At 37.8% G+C, this 27,907-nt stretch overlaps 2 protein-coding genes across 2 annotated transcripts in view; both read right to left on the bottom strand.

Annotated features, from left to right (window-relative positions):
* The window catches only part of agbl4 (AGBL carboxypeptidase 4), a 359,863-nt gene that overhangs the window by 26,079 nt on the left and 305,877 nt on the right, over nucleotides 1–27,907 (bottom strand). Inside the window, exons 7-10 of the mRNA XM_051904378.1 lie at nucleotides 21,476–21,565; nucleotides 19,033–19,147; nucleotides 14,705–14,816; nucleotides 912–1,064 (exon numbers count right to left, since the gene is read on the bottom strand). Of these exons, the coding sequence (XP_051760338.1) occupies nucleotides 912–1,064; nucleotides 14,705–14,816; nucleotides 19,033–19,147; nucleotides 21,476–21,565 (470 nt within the window). The remainder of the gene's footprint in view (nucleotides 1–911; nucleotides 1,065–14,704; nucleotides 14,817–19,032; nucleotides 19,148–21,475; nucleotides 21,566–27,907) is intronic.
* The window catches only part of bend5 (BEN domain containing 5), a 53,402-nt gene continuing 44,615 nt past the window's right edge, over nucleotides 19,121–27,907 (bottom strand). The window contains exons 7-8 of the transcript XR_007931445.1: nucleotides 21,476–21,565; nucleotides 19,121–19,147 (exon numbers count right to left, since the gene is read on the bottom strand). The gene's annotated coding sequence lies outside the window, so the exon portion shown is untranslated. The remainder of the gene's footprint in view (nucleotides 19,148–21,475; nucleotides 21,566–27,907) is intronic.

Raw genomic sequence — 27,907 nt, 5'->3', positions numbered from 1 at the left:
TAGGCTGTGATATCATTAAACTGTCTTCCTCCAGCTTCCATTAAAAAGAGGTGCAATACTCCAGATTTCCAAAAAACAAAACTTTAATCCAGTTGATATAGGCTAAAACAATCTTGGGATGCTGTTTGAGAAGAGTGTTTATGTATGTGTGTTGTTTCCAACAAAGAAATGTAGAAAATACAATAGGTAACACACTATCACTGAATTAAATGACATAGGCTATAAATCATATTTCTTATCAATATACATTGAGTGAGTGAAACGAACACTGAAACTGCGATGATTAAAATGGCGTCTTAAAGATACACAATAAGGTGCAAACAGAATAATATACAGTGACATCAAAATTAGTTTTAATAAGCAATAAGTTTAGTATCACACCGAACTATTGCGGTCGTGAAATAAGTCGTGATTACGACAAAACAAGATAGAAAAAAATAATAATCCATGGCCGTTTAGGGCTTCCGTATTTTTGGGATAGTGACATCCCTATTTGTTACTAAAAAACACTTAAGTATTATAAAGTAAATAAAAGTATTATAGTATATGTTTTAAATGTTTTAAAGTATAAGTTAAAATGTTTTAAAAAGCTATAAAAGGCTAAACTATTACATGTTTGACTAAATTATTAAAAGAGTTACCTTTCTATTGTCTAGGTTTATAGGGATTTTAAGAAGTAATTAGTAAGTTACTTATTGAGTAATTAAATTACTTTTCAGACAGAGTAATTAGAAAAGTATTTTAAATACAACATTGATGATGTAATTAGTAATTAATTACTTTTTTGAAGTAACTTACCCAACACTGTATAAAAGTAACAAAAAGGACAAAAATAAAATAGGTGTAAATATTACTTAGACTGAAAAAAAACAAAAAACAAAACCTTACACCATAATACCCATGAGACTCACAAGAGAGAAGTCAGGCGCGTTTTGGCACAAGAGTCGGGGAAAGACAGCCTGTCTCTGCACTCTCTCCTCTTCCTCAAAGACGTTACCATACATGAAGCCATTCATCATGGTGGAGTGGGCGTGCACGTCAATGTAGAACTCCAAACTCACTTTCTGTAAATCAGACAGAGAGAGACACAATGACTGAGAGAGAACAGACAGACAGGTGGAAACATGAACACACGGAGAACACACTGTGAACAATATATAAAATAAACAAATAAAACTCAACAAAAGAGAAATAATCTTCACAAAAAGTAGTAGTTTTTGCCAAGGTAAATTCATATGTACATTCATATTCATAATATTCATATTCATAACATACAGTACAGTTCAAAAGTTTGGGGGAAGTAAGGCTTTTTTTCTTCCTATTGCTAATAAATTCTGTGCTTTTGAACATAATCTATTCAAAGAATCCTGAAAAAACAAATGCATTAGTTTCCATAAAAAAATTAATAAAATTAAGTAATGGCTGCTGAAATTTCAGCTTAGCCATTACGGGAATAAATTACATTTTAAAATATATTAAAATTGGAACCTATGGAAGCTTGTTTCTGCCACGGAATAAAACAATTTAAAAGATAATTTACTTTTTATCTCACAATTCTGACTATTTTTCTCAAAATTGACCGTTTACGGGCTATAAGCTACAGGTCTTGTATAATAGTTGATACTCTTCAAAATATGTGAATATATTATAGTAAAATGTTTCCATATCTAGGCAGGCACTCGGGGAAAACGCATAGAACATTATTTTATTTATTTATTTGTCATTATCTCAACATAAGTTGTTTATTGTGATCTAAACATTAAAAAAAGTAGTTGTGATCATGAGAAAACAAGAAAAAAATAAAATAATAATGAATGGCCTTTCAGGCTTCCGTAACAGAAACAAAAACAAAAAAACGCCTATCCCGGCTTCTGTACTTTTTTGGTTGGATCGTTAAAAACACCTCTCCCGGTTAGAAAACGCCCCAAAATTGGGAGAGACGCCCCTCTTTTGTTCCGCAGAGACCTGTACTTGGACATAACGGCGGATTCGGTGTTATGATTGGTTAGATTGCCTGTCAGTCAAACTCACGATGAAAGGTCAATTGCTACTTAATGTCTCACAATTCTGACTATAACTCACAGTTGCGAGTTTATATCACACAATTCTGAGAAAAGACGTCATAATAGTGAGATAAAAAGTCACTATTATTATTATTATTATTATTTTTGATTCAGTGTCAGAAACAAGCTTATTTTAGATGGTAATAATATTTCACAAAATTGCTGTTTTTACTGTATTTTTGATTAAAAAAATGCAGGCATGTTAAGCAAAAGAGACTTTTACAAAAATTTTGCCGACCCCAAATGGTACGTAACTCTATAATTGGATACAAGAAAATTCTTAAAAACATCTTTATTTTGTGCATAAGGGAAGACAGAATGTCATACAGGTTTGGAATGACAAGAGGGTGAGTAAATTTTCATTTTTGCGGTTAACACAGACAACGAGAGATTGACTGTCCATAGAAACACAGAGCAAGCAAACATCTTAAATATTAAACTATCAAACTTTGCTGTGGTTTCACATCACCAATGCTCCGAGTGCAAAAATAAGCACAGCATTATTCATCACGGTCCTGTGAAAGAGCAACAACACTCCTGGGTGTTTTATAGAACAGCTGTCACAACTGCCATAGTTTAGAGGGATTAATTCATGTTCCTGAGTCAGCAAGCGAAGCAGGCACACCTCACTACCTCAACCGCAGGCCGGATTTCAGGCGTTTAATGCAGAATAAATGATTAATATGGACCGGGAAACACATACAATAATATTTGTCAGCAAAAAACTCTCACTGAGCAGAAATTCAATTCAGAAACAAATGGCAAAGTGACACCAGAAAGAAACATCTCAACAAAGAAGACCGAAAACGTGAATATACTTCCATGAAAACTGAATAAACAGACATATAAAAATGTGAAGTGTTTACATCCTCAAAAAAGTGCTTCAATCCTTCAGATACGCCCCCTCTCAATCCGCCTGCACGCCATTTTGGCTCTGTTCTCTCAGTTACAGTCTAACAGCACTGCAGTTCAGGAAACTGCCGCTCCATCATGGCTGCCACATCATTAAGCTAGCGCTTGGCAAGATGATGAGAGAGACACTTGTGTGTGGTTTTGTGTCGAGAGAGGATCACGCTGTCGAGCAGAATGAGGTGTCGCCACGAGGAGGGCTGCCGTTTGATGCGCCTCGTCGGTGTGTGTTTGTGTTATTGTGTGTGGGTGAGAGAGAGAGTGAGTCACAGCACTTCGGTGACAAGGCATCAAAAGGAGCATCCTGCTACGCGTATCTATATGGCAACAAAGTAATGGCCATTTTGTTTGAGGCTGCCTATCTCTCTCAATCCGTTGTGTACATCGTAAGCATTTGATGCAGGCATAATAGGGCCCACTCCTCTACCCTTTGACCCCCTCCCGCGCTCTCTCCATCTACAGCTAACCTTTTCTTTCTTCATTACACATTCCAAAGCGCACCTCGAATCCCGGGGGTCGTCGGGAGAGGGAGGTAAAGCAGAAGTAAGGAAGAGCAAGAGAGAGAGAGAAAGAGAAACATCAGGAGTCAAAGACCGAGAGGGAGAGAGAGAGAGAGATGCGAGTGGGGGGAGAGATCGGGCAGCACCCGGTGCTTGAAATTCCGCTCACAGCCAAAGCAATTTCCTAGTGAGCGCAGGGCTGTCAGGCCTCTGATGGCAGGCGGTGAAATATGGTGGCTGAGAGTGGGGCGGCTGCACGCATGCCAGTCTGATGGATGGAGCCCGCAAGGAAGAGGGAGAAACAACACATAGACAAAAAAAAGAGGAGGAGGAGGGAGAACGAGAGAAAGAGAGAAAGAGAGAGAGAGAGGCACTGGTCACTGTTAAGGTAGCTCCATCAGCTCCTTCAAGGGGTTCCCAGTGTGCAGGTGGGTAACTGTCTAATCGCCCACATACTCACCGTGCATTACAAAGTCAGGGTGGGGCCGCTGACTTTACTCATGCATACACGTTCCCATACACATTTATGACCTTTTCTCTCTTGCTCAGAGAGATGCTTAAGATCACACTCTGTGTAATGGCACTGTATGCATGAAGTGCTGTGTTCCTTCAGTAAGGTCCGTTGGCTCATTTTGCACCGTTAGCAACATAATTAAGAGTGGAAATGAAATGGCCGCTGCTCCATTCTGCAAGAGCTGCTCTCTACCTCCGGGTAAGAAGTAACCTTTCCACACTGATCTGGGACCAGGTGCCATCTGTCACAGTGCTGAGCTCATGAAAGACAAAGAAGTGAAGTGAAATAAAAACAGAAGACCGTAATACCTGGGTTATTCGTCTTATTTAGTACCTTTTAAACTCTTTAACTTTAAAAAAAAAAGAAGCTATACAAGTCAAATATTTTGAATAATTAATCAAATTTCTAATACTGTGTTATGGTGTTTTCCCATCAAAATGACGTCACTTCCTGAAGGATGTTGTCATTAAGGAACTGGATTTTGTTTGTTAAATAGATTTTACTAAAGCCTAAGATGGAAGTGAATTCAAGGATAAAGGGGAAAAAACTGATTAACAATTAAAAGAAAATTAATGGTTACAATAAAAAAAAAAAAAAAAGAAATATATGGAATATTCCATATCCATGTCATTAAATCAGTGTTGTTATTTTTGACTAAAACTATTGAAAATAGTTTTCGGTAAATGATTTAAAGCAGGAATAAAATAAAATATAAATATTACATGGAAAACTTAAAAATAATCTGAAAAACTTTGAAAACATTAAAGAAAAATAATAGAAATAATTTTAATAAATTAAAAAATAAAAATAATAATAAAATGACAAAAGCACATAAAATTTCAAAAACTTAAAGTAAAATTAAAATGTAAAGTTAAAATAAAAAAAAGTCATTCAAAAAAATAATAATTACTTTAATAGTATATAAATAATACTAAAATAACTGCAATAAGAGAAATTGAGAAAAGTGGTGACAAAATGGTGACATCTTTTTAAATAATTAACAAAAAAAAAAGACAAATATTATTAAATGTTATATAATAAATACTCATAATATAAAACTAATTAAAGAAACAAACCAATTTTTTTTAATTCACCCCCTTTGAACACTTAATTGCAGTATTGTTATATATATATATATATACACACAGTCAAACCAAAAATTATTCAGACACTAGATATAATTTTTTATATATATTTTTTTTACTAGCAGGACACTATAGTTCATTTATGTAAGCGAGGATAGCAAAATAAAGTAAACTGTGACATATTATACCCCAAAATTCTTCATACAGTGATACAGTGGACTTCCAGTAAAATTGATAAAAATGTGGAACCAAAAATTATTCAGACACTTTGACCTGACCATGTTTTGCTTAACTGACCTAATTAAGATTATTTTTTTTCTGACACAATTTAACTCTGAGATCTTGTCATATTTTATTACCATTTTTTTAGACTATAGTGAATAAACTGTATTAATGAATGAAATGTTCAAGGTGTCTGAATACATTTTGGTTTGACTGTATATAAAGACATGATGGGGACATGAAAAGGTACAGCGTAGTAGGAAATGACCCAACTGTTCCTGTGGTATTAAAATATCATCTTTCAAGGTGAAAATTATATCTGTCCTGAAATGCCGACTTGATTTTCCTTACGCAATATCAAGGACATCCGTGAGAGAAAAGTACAGTCCCCCTCTACAGCCCTCAATGTCAACAAACAGACAGCCAATCACACAGTCCTAATGTGCTGTCAATCAAAGGTGGACAATACTCCGCTAGTGTAATGCTGATTGATTGTTCAATTAGCATGCGTCTCTGACCTCCAGATTTGTTCATTTGAATTTGTAATTAAGCAATTAAGGGCAATTAAGAAATTAGGAATATGAAAATAGAGCATAATTTGAGTGTTGACGTGTTGAATATTCAAGTACATGTATAAAAAGGAAGTTAATGCCCATCACACTTTTTGCAAGGCTGCATGTGAGGATAGCAGGCAAACGTCTATCTGCTCCTTTGAGTAGAAATGGAAGGTCAAAAGAATTTAGTCGGACGAGCACTTATCTAAGGAATAGTAATTAGTCTGGGCTGTTAAGGCCCATAAATGCTCTGCTTATCTGTATGAATTAAGAAATGGTGCTGATTTAAGCAGGATTAGAAGCTGATGCATTTAACCACAAAGCACTTAGCATCAGCAATACCTATGAAGAGAGGACGCAACAGATTCTGCTCGCTCAGAAGTTTGTACATCCTCTGCAGATGAGGGGAAAAGAAAGAGTCTGAGCGGTTTTTGATAATGCAAGACTTGAAATACAGTTGTGATGTGGAAAATTTTCTGATTGAGGTCAAAACACACAATTACATGCAAAGCGAAAGCAGAAAAGAAAAGATGGAAGGCGTCTGTGTGCATGATCTTTGAAAAGACAGCTCATCAGACAGAGTTTAGATTATATCTTGCTTTTCAGATGTTTGCCAGGGTGGAAAAATGGCAGCGTTCCATAACGCAACAGTTTCCATCCTCCTTCCTTCCTTCATTAGGGATGGTACACAGCTCCTCAGCTCAACACAGAAGTGACTTAAAATTTGAGCTGGGTAAAATTCCTAAAATAATTAATATTTTGCTATATATATATATATATATACACACACACACACATATTGTACACATATTTATACATGTTTATATATGTGTGTGTGTGTGTGTGTGTAATATATATATATATATAGTGTGTGCTCAGCGTAAATGAGTACACCCCCTTTGAAAAGTAACTTTTTAAACAATATCTCAATGAACATAAAAACAATTTCCAAAATGTTGACAAGACTAAGTTTTATATAACATCTGTTTAACTTATAACATGAAAATAAGGTTAATAATATAACTTAGAGAACAAAATTTTAAGTTTTACTCAAATTAGGGTGATGCAAAAATGAGTACACCCCACTGAAAGTCTCTGGAGCAAATTTGTCTAATTTAACAAGAATTCAACCACAGGTGAGTGTAATTCATTACACAGGTGTCCAGCAGACAGTTGACTGTAAAAGGGTGTTAAAACCCCTTCCCATTTCATGCTGTCAGCAATGGCACCACATGGAAGAGAAATGTCTTTCTTTACACCAGAAAGGTGAAGGCTACAAGAAGATCAGCAAAGCTTTACTTATCAGTCAGAATACTGTAGCAAAAGTGGTACAAAAATTTAAAAAAGATGGAACTGCAACCATCTCACAGAGACGTCCAGGTCGTCCACGGAGCACCTCGACAGGAGCGTCTTCTGATGAGAAGCGTTGAAGAAATTCGGCATGCAAGTTCACTGCAGTTATCTAAAGAAGTAGAAAGCCAAACTGGGGTGACTATTTCCCGTGACACAATACGGCGTACACTGCAGAGGAATGGCTTGCATGGGTGCCGTCCACGAAAGAAGCCTCTCCTAAAGCCCAGGCACAAAAAAGCCCACCTAGAGTTTGCCAGGGCCCATGCTGACAAAGATGAAGACTACTGGGACTCTATACTCTGGAGTGACAAGACCAAGATAAATGTTTTTGGAACTGATGGCTTCAAAACTGTATGGCGTCGCAAAGGTGAGGAATACAAAGAGAAATGCATGGTGCCTACAGTGAAACATGGTGGTGGCAGTGTCCTTATGTGGGGCTGCATGAGTGCTGCTGGTGTCGGGGAGCTGCATTTCATTGATGGCATCATGAATTCACAGATGTACTGCTCTATACTGAAAGAGAAGATGCTACCATCACTCCGTGCAACATGACAATGATCCTAAACACACATCTAAGGTCCACTGTTGGATTTCTGTAGAAGAACAGGGTGAATGTGATTCATTGGCTCCTGATCTGAACCCAATCGAACACCTATGGGGAATTCTGAAGAGACAAGTTGAGCATCACTCTCCATCCAGCATCCAGTCTCTAAAAGAGGTCATTCCTGAAGAATGGAAAAAGATAGATGTTGCATAATGTCACCAACTTGTTCATTCCATGCCTAGAAGACTTGGTGCTGTCATTAAAAATCATGAAGGCCATACAAACTACTAGATGTAGTAGTTTTTGTTGTGGGGTGTACTCATTTTTGCATATATATATATTAGTGCTGTCAAATCAATTAATTGCGATTAATCGCATCTAACATAAGTTTGTGTGTATATATTATTATATTTATATGTATAATATATGTGTGTGTGTGTGTGTGTGTGTGTGCATGTCTGTGTGTGTGTATATATATATATATGTGTGTATATATATATATATATATATATATATATATATATACAGTGCTATATATATATATATATATATATAAGCATTTATTACACACACACACAGTTCAAAAGTTTAGAGACAGTAAGATTTTTTTAAAGAAATTATTACAGTTATTTAGCAAGGACACATTAAATTGATCATTTAATTGATCAAAAATGACAGTAAAGATTTTGTTACTAAAAATAAATTGTTCTTTTGAACTTTATTCATCAAAGAATCCTGAAAAAAACATATCACAGTTTCCACCAAAATATTAAGCAACATTAATAATAATGAGAAATGTTTCAAACACACACGCACACAAAACAATATCATATTTTCTCTGTAATGGCTAAAATTTGGATTTTTCCAGCCAGAGGAACAATCATTTTGAACATACAGCCCTTATTGCTAAATGGATTCAGAATGGAAAAGAAATACTAATGATGCAATAATACTTACTTATAATCATTTTTATATTGAAGGAGCGACTGTGGAACTAGCATGGTTTTAGAAAACATAATAGTCAAATAAAAAGCTTATTAAAATCATCACGATCATCATATCAGTCCAAACCAACCATCTCCAACCAAACACCAGAAGCTCATCTGACGTGTTTCTGACTTGTCTTATAAAATACCCTTAAAAACATGAGAGAGACAGAGAAAGAAAGAGAGAAAAAGACACGTCCAGATATTTCAGAGATTCACTGAATGAGAGATGATGGAAGGACAGAGGACAGGAAGTGATGATGGACGTAAATTGCCCGTAAATCTCGGCGATCACTTAGAAAGGTGCGTCTGACACCAGAGGACGTCTCAACTCTTTCTTTATCCGTCTTTCTTTCTCTCTCGTTCTCTCGCAAGACTGCCTTCTGCCACTATCAGAACCGCACACAACGGATCATACACACGAGAGAAAAAAGAAAAAGAAAAAAAGAGCAGCAACCACACAGGGAAGGGGGGGTTTCAAGGTGCAATATTCATCTGGCCAGCCTGACAGGATCTAATACATTTGTTTCAGACGGAAAATTAATTTTCTAATATTAAAAAGGTCAGAAATGAACCATGGCAATACCGGCCCTTTTGTCATCTTTAACAAATTATCCAAAATGCTGTTGTCAGATTGGTGGGGATATCTGGGCCATGATGAATGATCGAGGTAATCAGCCAATCAAAAAGAATCCCTCTCTCTCTGTGATAAATGGACTGGAAAAGCAGCGTTTTACGCAGGAGATAGGTCCATTTGTTTCCTTATTCTTTCCCCTTCTCTTTCTCTTTCATTTTTCCTAAACAAATACTTGGTGCTCATGGACAGATTATATACACTTGCATCACTAACTTTGAGTCATTTTCTCACCTGACCAGTGCTCACTGGAGAGTGTAATATGGCGAATTGTTTCGGTTTTTAAAAATCACTCAGGTGACTTTAGTGCTCAAAGAGATGGATTGAACACAAAATCGCATCAATGAGGTGTTCAAAATGTACCTAAATATGGGCTTGTTTCTGGTGCAAAACAACAACAAGTTTTCATTACCGCTGAAAAGGTAATGAAAACACTTAGCATTAATAAACTGATTAATTAGGATAAAATAGCTGTATCCTCAATGCAAATTCAAAGTTGTTGCCAATTTCCTGCAGAAATGCAATAACCTTTATATTATTAACTGGTATTATTTGAGCAGTGGAATGTAATTTTCTGCCAGCGCAGGTTAAAACATATTTGGCTCGGTATGTGTAAGCCTACTGCAATGCAAGCTAGCATGTTAACCAAGAGAGGTTTGTGCAATTAAACGGTGAGTGTTGTAGATTAGCATGCATTAGCTTAGCATGGTCTATGTTAGCATACTGGGAACAGGGAACTGGTATGTTGGCTTGGCGCTGAAATCTGCCTGCTGTTGAACGAGTCACAGCCTTGCAGACTAATTAGTATCAGTGCTACAGTGTGTGTGCGCAGTTGTATATGAGAGTGTGTCTGTATGAGATGCAGCATTTCTTTCTTAACCTTCAAAAAATGATCTTCCAAACCTGTTAGTCATATGTAAATACAGTTAACTCTTAAAGGGATAGTTCACCCAAAAATGAAAATTTTGTCATCATTTACTCACCCTCAAGTTGTTCCAAACCTGTATGAATTTCTTTGTTCTGCTGTACACAAAGGAAGATATTTGGAAGAATGTTTGTAACCAAGCAGATCTCGTCCCCCATTGGCTACTATAGTAGGGGGAAAAAAATACTATGGTAGTCAATAGGGGGCCGAGATCTGCTTGGTTACAAACATTCTTCCAAATATCTTCCTTTCCTTTTGGGTGAACTATCCCTTTAAACACATACCTCAGGTCTTTATCGACCCGGGACATCATTTACTACCCTCCCCCTGATTCATTTTTTAAAGTTAGACATGTACACAATCAAGTATTAATGTCACTTGATGGTGGATCTGGTAAAGAAGCTGTCAAAATTTTGATTTTGAAGATGTTGAAAATTATAGTTTTAAGAATATGGTTGAGCTCATGAATGAGTCAGATGCTAAAGGTAGTGGGGAAATAAGCTCTGACAATGACAGTGATGATGGTAAAAAAGCATCTGCTCAAATTGAACTCTTTTCCCAGTACCAAAAGGTAAAAATATGCTTTATTTTACTCTTTTGTAATTGTTAATAAAAAAGATATAGATCCAGGTCAATAAAGACCCGACTGGCAAAACATTCATGCATTTAAGGGTTAAAACCCCTGATTTGACAGCATTAAATTAACATTAAAAAATCCAGAATTCATAAAAATAAATTAGCATAAAATTTAAAATAAAATCATGAAATAAAATCAAATAAAATTCAGTAGAACGGGTTATAAAATACTGTTAAATATATTTTCTTTCTTTTTAATGGTCAGACATCTGACATGTTTAAAACTAGTTACTTTTCATTCTAATGTAATTTTGTATAATATAATATTTTATCAAACATATCTAATAGTTATCTCAACAAAAACAAGAAAGTTATGCTTCTAATGAGTTTACAAAAAAGTAATGGGGAACCAAAGTGTACCATATTGGTGGAATGTGCCGGTGGGCATTGCCCCCCTGTCACTGGGCTGGCACAGAGATTGGCATCCCATAGCTTTGATCTGTTCTGTGTCTAATGTGATTAACCATAGAGAACGCAGCCAATGCCAGTCTGGCTCGAGATCTCGCATGGCATGAATATTTGTATTTGTCTGTGTTTGCGTTTGTGTATGTGTGAGTGTGCTTGTTTGCATTTGTATGTGTTTGTCAGTATAGCTGTGAGATGCTCAGTGTGGTGTTGGGGAGAGAAGCGTTTCCCCATCCTGATCTCTCCTCCTCTGTTGTGCATATTGGGAGGCATTTATCAGTCAAAAACCCTCCACACCATATTGTGAACAACAACAACAACAACCGCATAAGTAATCCAAAACTACATCCAAATCCAAACTGCCACAGAGACATTAGCACATTTCACAATAGCATACTTCTCAATCTCATTCTTAGAGTTTTCTCTTGTTTTTCTCTCATTCTTAGATAAATCTCTTGATTATTACCACTTAGTGGGGTGCATCTTAAAATCAAGCCTAAGATGGATACAAAAACCAATCACCCATCTTAAATAAAAATAATCATGCATGCTTGTGTGTCACAGTGGTTTAAATTGCATCACATTACTTAGATTCGCTAATGCTTATATTTCATGTTAGACATATCTTAAAAGAAAGGGCCCATATATGGCTGTTAGATCACATCAAGCTCATACAAGGTAGTTGCAAATTAATTTAATGGCTGGTGTTGTGTAGTTCTGAAATAGAAACGAAAGTTGTAGATTTGAGCCTGAATCTACACTGCCACAGGTAAATCTACAGCACCATGGCAAAAGAAATCATATTTTACTTGAGTTTGCAGTCCAAATTAAATGTGATAAGATAACAAGAGCATGTGCCATACCATGAAGACAAGAAAGGCAGACCAAAAGCATTACTGTAGCACAAAACAACATCTCTGTGTTAACATCGGTACTTGTGACGTCACTACTCATGGTTCACGGAGGGCTGTCAGGATTTGTGAAACACCGCCTTGAGCAACTAAACTCCAGGTGGATTGTTTCTGTAATAAGTGCACTGGAAGTCGCTTTGGATAAAAGCATCAGCTTAATGACTAATTACATACAAGGGAAATAACATTTTCCTGGTTATGTTCCCTTGGTGACCCCTGTAAGTGATAGGTGAACTTCTGACTTAATGTGCTTAAACTGGCAACTACTCAAACTTATTGTGAGCTTGCTATTAGCAACAACTACACAAAAAAACAGAAAGGGGGACTATGATTTCCCAAACCCCACTAAATCTCTTTTAAAAGGACAGAAGGGAATGAAACAAGGACAAAAGTGTGGGATCCAGAGAGAGCCATGAAATGTTTACCTCTCCCCAGAGTCCCTCTCTCCTGCCTACATCCACTCTCTTCCTCATAAAACCAGCATCTTACACATCTGTCTAAACTAGCCACATCTTTTCTTTTCTTTTCTTTTCTTTTCTTTTCTTTTCTTTTCGGAATTAAAGGAAGTGGAATTTATTTCAGAGATTATACACACACACACACACACACACACACACACACATTATATATATATATATATATATATATATATAACATATATATATATATATATATATATAACATATACATACAGTATACACACACAACCATTCAAAACTTTGGGTCAGTGAGATGTTTTTGAAAGAAATTAATTCTTCTACTTAGCAAGGATGCATTAAATTGATCAAAAGTGACAGTAAAGACATTTATAATGTTACAAAAGATTTGCTGTTCTTTTGAACTTTCTACTCATCAAAAAATCTTGAAAAAAAATGCATCACGGTTTCCACAAAAAAAATAATAAAAAAAAATAATAATATATATATATATATATATATATATTTCTCAAAATATTAAGCAGTTTTTAAAATATAATAAAAAATGTTTTTTAAAGCACCAAATCAGCATATTAGAATGATTTCTGAAGGGTCATGTGACACTGAAGACTGGAGTATTGATGCTGAAAATTCAGCTTTGTCATCATAGAAATAAATTACATTTTAAAATATATTAAAATATTTATTTTAAATAAACAGTGTTTTTACTGTATTTTTGATCAAATAAATGCAGCCTTGTTGAGTAAAATTTGACTTTTTGTTGAATATAATAACAGACTTCAATCTGTCGAACCATATTCAGACAGATTTCCCCAAACACTTTCCATGTCTGCTATTGGTCGATTAAACCAATGTTGTTGTGTCAGGCTGGTCAGGGTGCTCAGTCAAACTGAGTGATTAAGTAAAAGTTATAAAGCTGCTTGTTTGCATCCATTTAGGACCAGTAGAAAGTCTAAGTCTATGTTACTATGCGATGTTCCTCACATCTAACTTCACAATGTAATGAAGCATATGTGTGTGTGTTTGTCGGGATGTGAGGGACATGAGCAGATCACTCTGCCGTGAAGCAACACATTGATCAGTATGTCAGGCCTGGGGGAAAGGTTAAGCCGCGTGGCGCTGCCCTCCGCTCCTGAGTGTGCCTGCCGGTCTTATCAGGATGTGAAAGAGCAGGAAAGGGCAGACGATTCCCAGGACAGCATCTGACCTTCACTAATCCAACAACCTCACTCTTCTGCTATAATTAACATAAAGGAAGTTGAGGCGGCGCTTTCTCAAACAAAAGACAAGACGAGTGAGAGTGCATGTGGGAGACTCACCTGGGCAGAGGGAGTGCAAACACTCACACAGATACACTCATTGAGAAAAGTGCTGAGTTGTAGCTGCTTTGAATCGTACATTGGTTCCTATATGCTGAGCCAGGTTGTTATACATTACATATTATGTATAACCTTTCAAAGGCAGAGTGTAAATGTGCGCCTTTGTGCATAAAGCTCAATGTTAAAATACTTTCTGCTATCCTAGTTTAATATACAGAGACAACTCTAAGTCAGCCATGTGAGATTGTTTTCCCCTCAAAAAAAAACATTCATTTGTTTAGTTAAGTATCTCGAACAGGTTAAACCGAATGACCTTTTGACACTTGAAAATCTTTAAAATACCTTTATATGTAGCAAAATATAATTAAAACCTTTTGGATTCAATAAAAGAGATCTAGTTGTACTACCTTACATACTTTGGATGTCATATCTTTGTTTTTGTTTTTTATTATTAAGGCCTTTGGACAAAAAAAAATGACCCGTCATGTCATTTACCCATATAAGAAAGTACCTAATAAATTTATATATAACATTATATATAAATGTGTGCTTTCATTCACAAAAAAGAAAAACACTATTTTCAAAAGAAATCAGAATGGATTCAGAATGTGTTTTACTAAAGGAAAGACAAGTCATCACTTTCTACTATTGTCCTTGTGTTGCTAGACTTGAGGTTGCATTTGGCGTTTTGCTGCTTTAGTACTCACTGGGTCCTGGTTCATTTGGACAATAAGTTGTTTGACGGCATGTAGTGTGGGGTGGGCCCAAGGGGAAGGGTCCTGCCAATGACGGTTCAGATCGAAGCCCATTAGCGAACACCTAAAATAAAAACAAACAAATCAACAGTTCAACTAAATAAAACAAACAACAAAACACCAACCCCATTATCTTTTTTGTGAGACCTCACTAAGAGAAAAATACTGCGCAAAGTGACGTTATCACAGTGAATATGAACATATTTGATGTTAAATATACAGCCATGGAGAGAAGGACTTTGGACCAATAGGACTCCATGTGGGCAGGGCTACCCAGTGCAATGCAATGGAAATAAAAACGAATCAAGTGAAACTTCAAGTTTTCGTGTTATTTACTTGAAGTGGTAAAAAGTTATTGAGTTTCAACATCACAAGCTCCAAGTGAAATCCACACACATTCTGCAGTCAGAATTGCAGAAAATCACACACACAGTACAAGTCCACTCGTGCGGATTGAGCAGAGCGAGTGTTTTCAGTTCATTCTCTATGGGAGATGAGCGGCAGGCTCACACAGGGGATTGAGGGATTGACAGAGGACCGGTTGTGAAGTATTTAACTTTATGCAAATGAATGGTGAAAAAAACGCCAAATTGGTATATAGATATACAGTCAAACCAAAAATTATTCAGACATTTTTGATATTTTTGATATATTTTTAATAGTGGGTGCAGGACACTATAGTTCATTTATGTAAGCGAGGATAGCAAAATAAAATAAACTGTGACATATTATACCCAAAAATTCTTCATACAGTGAAGAATTGATAATTTGAGACCAAAAATTATTCAGACACTTTGACCTGCCCATGTTTTGCTTAAGTGTTATCTGACATAATTAAGATTATTTTTTTCTGACACAGTTTAACTCTGAGATCTTGTCATATTTTATTAAAATTTTTTTACAGTGAATAAACTGTATTAATGAATGAAATATTCAAGGTGTCTGAATAAATTTTGGTTTGACTGTATATGCTATTGTTATTGGGCTACACAAGCAGTACACCCTGCAAATGAAATCTTAAATGTTCTCTTCATTTGTTCAGACAGTGAGTAAAATCACTGAAATTCTGCTACCCCACAGGCCCAACGCTGCAATATTACATTTCCATAAAAACTTACTAAAATGTCAAAAATGTAAAAAACCATTTATTTCTGCTTTAGAGGCCTCCTACAACAACATACAAAAGGTGAAAAAAAATATCACATTTTTTTCTATATTTGGGTCTTTCAGGGGTAAGACTTTCTTCTGTGGAGCATAAAAGATTATATTTTGAAGAATATTTCAAGAGTTTTGTTCATACAATGGAAGTCAATGGTGTCTCAAACAACACTGGTCCCTATTGACTTTCATTGTAACCTGACACTGACAAAATTGTTTATCTATTTAAAAGATCAGTCATCAGTCAATTTTTGTCTTTAGATGAACTATTTAAAATGACACTATGTATAATCTGAGCATTCAAAATTAAAGTTATTATCTATAATCATGTATATAAAAGACTTCAATGACTGTATTTTAAAAGCAATCATGGTCCATACTAAAGACAACAACACTGCTCTACATTTACAGACACAAAGGGCCGATCTCTGGTGTTTTGGGCGATATTGAGCATTTTTTTCTTCCACACCATTGGACACATGCTGTCTCAAGCAGTCTTTCCTACAGGTCTCTGTTTGTTATTTTCCTTTCCCTGAGGCAGTGGACTGATGTGGGGAACGGACAGATGCCTGAGTCCCTGCTGCTGTCCAGCTGAGACTCTGTGACTGTGACTTTGAGCTGAACCTGTAGTCAATGCTGCTGCTCTCAGAACAACACTAATCCCCAGTCAGCAAGGATTGATCCCACGTCCCCTCCTGCATCTGCTTGTGCTTCTCTCACTCTCTCTCTCTCAACTGAAAACTACTGATTCAGCACAGAGCGAGAGAGAGAGAGAGAGAGAAATAGATCTGATCTCTAATTATGGACCTCAATGGCTCTCGGTGAGGCAGCATCGGTTAAAGTTGCTGCTGAGAGCACCTTCAAGGGTCAGTGGTGGCGTGTGGCGTATGTCAGCGCTGTCACCGCCATTGAACCATTGATCCACCTCTGCAGCTCTGCAGTTCACGAGAGCCGTCACAAGGTGGCAGCCACTGACGCAGTTTCTGCAGGCCTATGGGAAAATGTAGCGAGCCACTGCTGTATTCAGAATGATCGCCACCATTATATAAAAGCCAATAATGGGATTAGGAGTGAAGACAAAACCTGCTGTGCATGACCAACTACAACCCCAGTGTAGAATGGCCACTGCACACACACAGTAGTGTTCCAATTCACATCTGAAGATGTTCACTTCACTCGTGTAAAAAGTCTCATAAAATACTGTCAGGCAGATCAGGGGCTTTGAGTATGATGACATAATATACTTATACTTATATATATATATATATATATATATATATATATATATATAGCAGTCAACATTTGAAGTGGATCAAAAATGTTCATCAAAGTTGTCCTAAGACGAAGGTTTTAGGACAACTTTGATGAAAGGTTTTGATCCACTTCAAATGTTGACTACTGTACACACACACACACACACACACATATATATATACAGTATCTCACAGAAGTGAGTACACCCCTCATATTCACATTTTTGTAAATATTTAATTATATCTTTTCATGTGACAACACTGAAGAAATGACACTTTGCTACAATGTAAAGTAGTGAACATACAGCTTGTATAACAGTGTAAATTTGCTGTCCCCTCAAAATAACTCAACACACAGCCATTAATGTCTAAACCGCTGGCCACAAAAGTGAGCACACCCCTAAGTGAAAATGTCCAAATTGGGCCCAATTAGCCATTTTCTCTCCCTGGTGTCATGTGACTCGTTAGTGTTACAAGGTCTCAGGTGTGAATGGGGAGCAGGTGTGTTAAATTTGGTGCTATCGCTCTCACTCTCTCATACTGGTCACTGGAAGTTCAACATGGCACCTCATGGCAAAGAACTCTCTGAGGATCTGAAAAAAAGAATTGCTATACATAAAGATGCCGTAGACTATAAGAAGATTGCCAAGTCCCTGAAACTGAGCTGCAGCACGGTGGCCAAGACCATACAGTGGTTTAACAGGACAGGTTCCACTCAGAACAGGCCTCGCCATGGTCGACCAAAGAAGTTGAGTGCACGTGCTCAGCGTCATATCCAGAGGTTGTGTTTTGGAAATAGACGTATGAGTGCTGCCAGCATTGCTGCAGAGGTTGAAGGGGTGGGGGGTCAGCCTGTCAGTGCTCAGACCATACGCCGCACACGCATCAAATTGGTCTGCATGGCTGTCGTCCCAGAGGGAAGCCTCTTCTAAAGATGATGCACAAGAAAGCCCGCAAACAGTTTGCTGAAGACGAGTAGACTGGAACAATGTCCTGTGGTCTGATGAGACCAAGATAAACTTATTTGGTTCAGATGGTGTCAAGCGTGTGTGGCGGCAACCAGGTGAGGAGTACAAAGACAAGTGTGTCTTGCCTACAGTCAAGCATGGTGGTGGGAGTGCCATGGTCTGGGGCTGCATGAGTGCTGCCGGCACTGGGGAGCTACAGTTCATTGAGGGAACCATGAATGCCAACATGTACTGTGACATACTGAAGCAGAGCATGATCCCCTCCCTTCGGAGACTGGGCGATAACGACCCCAAACACACCTCCAAGACGACCACTGCCTTGTTAAAGAAGCTGAGGGTAAAGGTGATGTATGATGTACTGTCAAATTCTCTGAAACGCCTTTGGAGACGGATGAACATTCAATTCATGGGCAACAGCTCTGGTGGACATTCCTGCAGTCAGCATGCCAATTGCACGCTCCCTTAAAACTTGCGACATCTGTGGCATTGTGCTGTGTGATAAAACTGCACATTTTAGAGTGGCCTTTTATTGTGGCCAGCCTAAGGCACACCTGTGCAATAATCATGCTGTCTAATCAGCATCTTGATATGCCACACCTGTGAGGTGGATGGATTATCTCGGCAAAGGAGAAGTGCTCACTAACACAGATTTAGACAGATTTGTGAACAATATTTGAGAGAAATAGGCCTTTTGTGTACATAGAAAAAGTCTTAGATCTTTGAGTTCAGCTCATGGAAAATGGGGGCAAAAACAAAAGTGTTGCGTTTATAATTTTGTTCAGTGTATAGTATATATAAATTACTATAAACCATAAGATTTGTGATCATGGAAACTATTATATGACTGTTGCTATAAGTATAACACAAGTTATTATGGGAGCAATCATTGGTTTCAGCTGACCTGTAGTTTCCCAGGTACACACCATCAGGATTGAGCATAGGAACAATCTTAAAGATCACATGATCACGCAGGACCTGAGCGATGGGATGCTGGCTGACCAGAAAGTCAATGACACCTGCAGGAAAGACACAGAAATATACAAAATTAAGTATTACGCATGACATGCAAAAGTTAATCTCAGAGCGAATTGAGTTTGAAAGCCAAAAATAATTATTGGACAGTAAAAGGCATAAAAATCAGAAGATGATATCAGAGACATACATCTCCAGTCAATACAAATGGAATGAAACAGACAACAAAGAATGAAAGAGAAAGATTTATACAGCTGAGAAACAAAGATCATACTAATTAGAGCAACAAAATGAGAAAGAGAGACAGACAGAGGACAGACGAATAGAAAGGCATGTCGATAGTGGCGGTCACTTGTCCTTCCATTTGCCCTGTACTGAGAGCGAATAATTGACAGGTAAACAAGAAGCATAGAAAGAGAGAGCATGTGAGAGAGGGCAGACCCCATCTCATTCCCCCATCTTCCTCAACCCCTCACCCACTCTGTCCTGCTCATTAGCGCTAATGGAGGCATAACAAGCTCTCTAATTGAGTCAATGTGGCACAGAGGCAGGCCACACTGCTATGCTATCTAATTGCTTGAAGTTCCTATATTTATTCATGCATATCCGCATGTGTGTGTTATTAAGGTGGCAGGGCAGGTGACTTTGAAGCTTCGTACTGACCGAACTTCACTTAAGCGTAAAAGCCCTCTTCAGAATTACAAGTCCGAACTCAGTAATTAGCTACATGAAGATTTGGGCTAAGACGAGACAGAACCACTACTACCTACATCAGCAGACAGAAATTATTTGGATGCACACAGAGGTGGCTGATGGCCAATATCTATCACTAACCCACAACATCCTGAAAAAAAAAAAAATGTTTTATGGTTTTCACAAAAATATTAAGCAGCCCAATTGCTGATAATAATAATAATAATAATAATAATAATAATAATAATAATAAAGTGTTTCTTGAGCACCAAATCAGCATATTAGAATGATTTCTGAAGGATCATGTGACACTGAAGACCAGAGTAATGATGCTGAAAATTCAGCTTTGCCATCACAAGGACACAAGCTGGGTTGAAAATGGACAAACCCAGCAATTCGGTTGTTTTAACCCAGCAATTGGGTTAAATATTTGCCCAACTTGCTGGGTAGTTTTATTTAACTTTTTTTTTTTTAAATTACTGTATTGCTTGCTTAAAATGAACCCAATGTATGTTGGAAATAAACATCTATTAATATGTCTAATAAATGAACATTTATTAATAAGTTTAACAAATAATAATTAAACAATAAACATTTATTAAATTGCTTATTAATAAATGTTCACCTTTTGATTATTATTGTTGCCGCTAGTAATTGTGTGTCTGATTTTTAATTTCCAACCTATTTTGGGTTCATTTTAAGCCAGCCATAGCTATGGTAATTTTTAAACAATAGTTGAGTTAAGTAAAACTTCCCAGCATGTTGGGCATACATTTAACCCAACCGCTGGGTTAAATCAACCCAATCGCTGGGTTTGTCCATTTTCAGCCCAACTTGGGTTGTTTTTAACCCAGAGTGTAAAATCGAAAACATTTTAAATTGTAATAATATTTCAAAATATTACTGTTTTTACTGTATTTTAATCAAATAAATGCAGCCATAGTGAGCATAAGAGACTTTTATTTTAAAATCTTCCCAATCCCAAACATTTGAACGTTATTATATGCTACATAACTTTAGCTTTGGTTGATGTTTAATTGAATTCGCTGTCTAGTGCATATTTTCCTTTTAGTTTGATATCTTTTAATTGGCTAGAAACAATAACTAGCAGACTTCAGTACTACAGGGTAACAAAGATAGGCGATAATGATTTGACATGACCTATGGAAACCTCTAACATAATTCACCTGTGAAAAGACTGCATTGTATCATCATTTGTCAAGGACACTTTCAGGAAAGACATGTCTTTTGTATTGTAATGCAAAGTGAAAGCAGACTTTTCTGTAGAATTGATGTTATTGATGATATTGCCTTTGAAATCTGGGCATTTTGTCAGACTGTTGTGTCAGCAAGTGTTGTGCTCCGTGACAGGTAAGGTCTTTGCATCGCCGGCTTTAAACAGATTTAGGAGCGATGCAGAGAAGGTGAGCTGACACTTCCTCTAATCTGCCGTACACTCCCTGACCTCCTGTGTTTCCGCTCGTCCGTTGACCTTCACTCGCAGCTGAGCCCAACTGCGTGAAGAACTTAAAGTACAAAAGGAAAAGCTTTCTGATGAAACACAGAAGCCCAGCGAGGCCAAACGTCTGCTGGTCAGTGTTTTGTATTTCAGCAGATTACAGGATCTCAGGACATCATCGGGCTGTGTATGTGTGTGTCGAGACGAGACAAGGTCTTACCCTGACAGATGAAGGAAGCAGGTGATTCTCCAGGGTGAACGCGGGCTGTGAGAAACACCACCCGCTTTTCTCGCTCTTGATTCAGATGAGCTGAAACACACACATATGCAGAAAGGTTAGTCTCAGCAGGTAGAGGTCTTGGCAGGACAGTGTAAGTGTGGTCAGGAGCCATATGTCTGGGCCCTGGAGTTTCAGACCTCAGACATGCAGCAGGAAACCCAGTATGACAAGACAGGACTGATAGGAAATGTCAGAGCTAATGAAGACTCCACAGGAGGACAAAACACAATGAGCTACTGATCGCAAGAGCAGGAGAAAAACATCTTGTGGCCGATGAATGTACAGGGATCCTTAAGCACCTACATCTTTTCAATTAAGACTTTAACTACAACAATTTAGCATTTAAATAAATAAAATTCATAAAAGTGCCCTTCCTCAAGTCTATAATATTCTAGACCTCTTTCAATGTAAGTTTCATTTTTGGCTCTTTTTTTTTTTTTTTTTTTTTTGGGTTAGTTCACCCACGTAGAACCTGGAAGCGCTGCACTGTGTCTACAATGTAAACAGCATAAGAGAACGATAGGGAAGAGAAGAAATTGTTGAATATTATTTTTGTTTTGCTTTTGTGCACAAAAAGTATTCTTGTCGCTTCATAATATTAAGGTTGAACCACTGCAGTCACATGGAATATCTTAACGATGTCTCTACTACTTTTCTGGACCTTGAATGTGGTAATTACATTGCTTTCTCTTGGGGATCAGAAACCTCTCGGATTTCATCAAAAATATCTTAATTTGTGTTCCGAAGATGAACGAACGTCTTATGGGTTTGGAACGACATGAGGATGAGTACTTAATGATAGAAATTTCATTTTTGGGTGAACTATCCCTTTAAGTCTGATCGCTTAGAAAATGTATAGCACACGTCTTCAACAGGTTTCATCATTTGAATCATATACAAATGCTGCAGGATGACTTGTGCAGCAAATTTGCTCAAATCCCTAACTGTAAATACGAGCAATAATAATAAAAATTCTTGCCTTAGCAAGCACCACCAATTAGCTTTTAATTTTACACAATATGGACTCAATATTTACTAAAAACAGAAGTTTATTATCCATCCCCATCCACTCAGACCATTTATGTAAATGAAGCTGAAAAAATGGGTCAGAAACAGTCATTAAAAGTTATTAAAGACAGTAAGAATTACACCGGTATGCAGAGGTTGGCCAACCATAATAGAGGTCATTTATATATAGAAGTCTTAAAGGTACAGCAAATAGCCTGTTTAATTCTAGTTAATGTCAGAGAGAGAAAGAGGGCAAAATGTTTATGTAAAACTAAATTACAACTGTTTTGGCAAAAAAAAAAACATTATAAGCGGTCTTTGGAGAAAATACAAAATGCAACAACAGTGAAGAATATGACCCTTTTAAAGGTTTTGTCCCTTTTAAACTTTCTGGCAAATAGCACAATATAACAAAATATAACAAATTTAACAAAAATATAAATTTTCCAAATGTATATGAATCTTTTTAAAAGTTTTGGCCCTTTTAAAGTTTTAGGTAGAGAGGATTTTAAGGTTACTGTGTGTTTAAATGAATTCCATTCTAGATACTTCATCATGAACACAGTAATGACTCCTAGATCTGTTTCCAGATATTTCATCCTCTTCTTCTCTTTTACAATCTCCAAAATGAAATAGAGAGGAATTTAATGCAGCGTAAATCAAATCAGTCCCTCTTTGTGAGCGATGCCAGTTAGGAATGGAATGGGAATACCATTCAAGTTAATGAAAAGAAAGGCTGGACGAATGCGAGAGGACTGCCAACAAAAGCTCCTCTTTAAAAGTCTGATGCGCTTCCAGGCAGAGAAGCGAGCGTATTTTAGTCTCAGAGCATTCTGTTCCTCAAGGCAGGAAGCTACAAGAGCACGCACGACAGGGAATTCGTTCGGCCTTCACGGTTTTCTCTTATCGGCTGTGCCGTGGGTTGTCTGAACAGGTACGCCAGAAAGGATTTTTTCTAGCAAGGAAATCACATAATGACCAAGAATTTACACCTGTGGGGAGATTGAAACAAGCACACACACACACTTGCAGTATGTAAGGTCACTGTTATTAATTTCTATTAGCAGGCAAATTGATAAAATACATGGCGTTTTAAAGCACAGACACTGATACACTAAAAATACGCAATTTGTCTTTGAACTAATATGGATGATTCTATTCAATGCAGGGGTAATGCATCAAGATGAAAACTAGACAAGGGATGACGAATCATGCACTGTCTTTATGTGCGTGTTTGAGTCAGGGGAATATCATAGAATTAATAAGGTACACACACACACACGCACGTGCGCGCTGACACCTCAGCAGTCTGAGGAATAGCAGAACACAGGTCAATCCTCAAAGATATCCTCCTCACTTCCAGACTTGACCACGAATGAAACATTAAAATATCCATATGCATTATTCAGCAGGCTCCTTGAATATTATATCCATCCATCACTAGCAGTAAAGACAAGCATGGCCTAATACATTATGTCTATGGTGACTCGGGCTCCCGTGGGGACGTCTTAAAGTCTGTAAGGCATTGCGAAGGCTGAAGGGAAATGATTAGAACTGTACCTGAGATCATTGTGGCAGTTCAAGGAAACCTGTCGACTAAAAGGCGCTTTTACCAGGAGCAAGAGGGATTGGGTTTATAAAAATCTACTGTGGTAACAACAGCTTCTGCCAAAATACCATTTTTACTACAGTTATTGCTACTACAGTAAAAATGTGATAAATTCTCCTCCACTTTCATCACAAAAAGAAATGCAACATTGTTCCAGTCCTGAATGCTGACTAAAGCGTTCCAGGTAAATACAGTATTTCCCCCCCAACATCTTTTTCTATACACTGTAAAAAAGAATTGTTGGTTTAACTTAAAAAAGTAAGTTACCTGGTTTCCTTAAAATTTTGAGTTCAGTGAAATTAAAAATTTGAGTTAATACAATGAAGGCGATTAGTTCAATCAACAGAAACTCAAAATATTATGTTATGTGAACCACATTAATTATCTAAGTTGATTTGACAAATGATAAAATGTTGTGATAAATCATGAAAATATATATATTTTTTTACAGTGTATGCAAATATACAGTTGTATTCAGAAACTATGGCTTCCATAGTACATTTTTGTGAGGGTAGTTTTCATCCTGTCATAGTCACTGCACAGGATGTAACCGAAAAACCACACTGCAGTGAACAGATGATTATCTGTCATGTAAAGCAACTGTTACCACATGGATGCACGCACGTGCGCGCACACACCCACACCCACACACACACACACACACACACACACCACCCTCTCATGAGACTGGCTTGTCTTGTATGGCTGGTCAATAATATATCACGGCCTCTCTCGCTGTGTCCTAAACGACTCTGGTGATCGTTGAGCTCATTGCTATGTACACAAGCCTAATATCTTATTGATCTCATCTGGGTTTGTGCTGAGCTGCAGGAAATGCTGATTGCCGCTATGCAATGTTCACCCATATATATTCTAATCTGCTTCCTGGGGGCCTAAAAACACTTCAGCATGGGCTGCAATCATAAAACATTTGTCGAATTTTACAGGAAAATTTCTCTCGCCACCTCTCTCCCCCTCTCTGTCCTTCACAGAGATGGATGGCTTTGCCATTCAGGAGTCTCAGTGGAAAGGCTCGGGTGTTTGCTGGAAATGTGAACGCTTGCGTTTCAGCAGGAGCTGGGTGTTTGGGTCCATCAGTTATAAATCCCACCTCGGGCCCGACCCGCCGCAAACAAGCCAGCGGATGTAAAACAATGCAGCAGCCTGGAGACAAACGCTACACTTATACGTGCGGGACAGATGGGGCGAGTCGTGTGTTTACGTTATGCCGAGCCTATACACCTCCCTCCCCATTAAAGCAAACAGCCCAGTAAGATTCATTACGAGTCACTCGCAGCGATTCCATACGGTTCTTTTCAGAATTAATTCTCTGTAAGATGAATTTTTAATGTTCATTTGCGTCAGTGTTTTTATCAGCGTTTTCCAGAGGGCCCGCAGCTTAGCAGAGAGTAAATGTTTATCTTTATTTTGAGAACTGCTGCGTGAGCTCTCTTTCTTTCCTTTTTCTTGCTCTCGAAATACAACACATGACTGACTTGGAGTCCTTTGACCTGCAGGTGGTGCTAAAGATCAACTACAGGCTCCCACACATCCTCTAACCCTGCAGAAAAGACAGAAAAAAACTCTTATGAAACAAGACAAATGTGCTTTAGCAATCTGAGAACTTTTTTTCTCCACCCATTTCGCTGCATCAGTGCTTTTCCTTTGACACCCGTCAGGCATCCTGATGCCTTAATGTATAAACTTTACCTTGACCGATTTCGTAACCTCCCCTCTTCCGCTTACCTATAAAGACCTGGTGGGACATAAACAAGTGCTCTCTCCTATAGACGAGACACGCTCCCAATTAGACCATAAAGCACCAGTAATGGGCTGACTCTTTTAAAAGGACTCCACAGGCCCGCTCTATATCTCTCTTAATGGTGCTGCCGGCCCGATAGCGCTGGGAATCCCTCATCTCAAAGAAGATCCCACCACTCCAAATCATACGAAAGGTCAACAGCCCCGTTCGGCTCCTTCTACTGCTCCCCACTTCCATTAGGAAAGGAATGAAAGGCGGAGGGGAAACGAGAGTGAGATGGGGGAGAAATTTTATGTTGACAACCTTGGCTGAGACAGCCACCTCAGCATATTTCTCACCTGAGAGCACAAGTCCCCACGTTACCGCCCGACGCCACGAAATAAAAAATTAAACGCGAGTGTATTACGATCAGGTGCGATAAATATGTAAATGGCGTCAAAAGAAGAGAAGTGTCTTTGACAAAAAGTGAAAAATCTAATGGATTTTGAAGGTTATGCAGATTGTGCAGTTCGGCTTTTCTCCTGTGGTCGACGTGCCACTTTTAATGCAAGCTGATAAGACATGAAAAGGGCCCTGACGTAACACAATTACCTGGGATCTTTAAGAGAGCTGGAACCCGAGCAGATCAAATTCAGCAGAAATGGCAGCTTCGTTCTGTTCAAGACGAGCCGAGTAAGTTTCATCACACCGGCCAGAGATAGATGACTCAAACATGACAGGCTGCATTTATTTCTGCTGTGTCCTTTCTGTAGGGTCAGACGATGCCAAGTCCAGATCCGATGCTCAACCAAAGCTACCTAAAAAAATATGCGCAAGTGTACCTAGGACAAAAGTTGTTTTAAATGCAAAGGGTGGTCACACCAAATATTGATTTGTTTTAGTTGATAGAAGTTAATTGATTTGAATGCATCCTCACTTACAACTAACTCGCCTACAACTTTTCATATTACTGTAGCTTTAGAGGTAGGTTTGTTCAAGCCTCTTGGAGACGTTGCCACAATTCTTCTGGATTTAGTCTGTCTCAGGCCCTGTTTACACCTGGTATTAAGATGTATTTTGGTCGATCGGATCACAAGTAGACGAGGGAGACACATTCTCGTTTACACCTGGTATTTTAATCTGTCTCTTTTGTCCACTTTCAACCACTTCTGTCTTGATTTCTTCAAGGGGAGGGTCTATGGGTGGGTAAATGTATGGGTTTTTTCAGATCTTTCGATCTAATGGACAATATAAGCGTGCGCAATTTACATATGAATGCACCCGGAGATGACGGGAAAACATACAAAGAGCATCAGCTCTGACAGCTGCAAGACCACAGTGAATGCAGTGAGTGTGTGTTAGAAATCAGGAATGGTGAGAGAACATTTTGCTTGGTACATTTTTGTCTTCAAACCAAACTTGGGACTTCAGCCGACAAAGTTTAAATCCCATCTGACTAGTGCGATTCTTACATTGTTTACGCGTTAGGTCAGTAGGTGGTCTTTTGCGGCTGCTCGTACACATTCGACTGCATGAGCGTCTACACTGTGAAAGCAATCTGGTCTAATGCGTTTTCGACTAGGAAATCTGTTAGTCTGGAAGTGACTCTGGAAGTGGTTGAAAGTGGACAAACTCAAAACATTTTTGACCCCGTTTACACCTGTATTTAGCGTCATCCACTTGTGATCTGATTGACCAAAATGCATCTTAATACCAGGTGTAAATAGGGCCTCAGTTTTTTTCTGTTTCTTCATGTAATCCCAGATGGACTCGATGATACGAGATCAGATCTCCGTGTGGAGCATACCAGCTGTTGTCAGACTCCTTGTGTATTTATAAAATCTCACTGGAATATTACATTTAATGGCAAAAGGAATGTTTGGAAATGGAAACTGATATTTCCTACTGATACACTACAGCAAAAGATATAAATAACTGGTTTAAAAAAAATTTTTGGGGTGAAAATACTAATGTGCCTAAGACTTTTGCATAGTACTGTACATTATCTTATAAA

This window comes from Ctenopharyngodon idella, chromosome 8 (genome assembly GCF_019924925.1).
Source record: "Ctenopharyngodon idella isolate HZGC_01 chromosome 8, HZGC01, whole genome shotgun sequence".
Taxonomy (NCBI): Eukaryota; Metazoa; Chordata; class Actinopteri; order Cypriniformes; family Xenocyprididae; genus Ctenopharyngodon; species Ctenopharyngodon idella.
The sequence above is the reverse complement of the archived record's forward strand: the minus strand, read 5'-3'. Positions and strand labels throughout refer to the sequence as shown.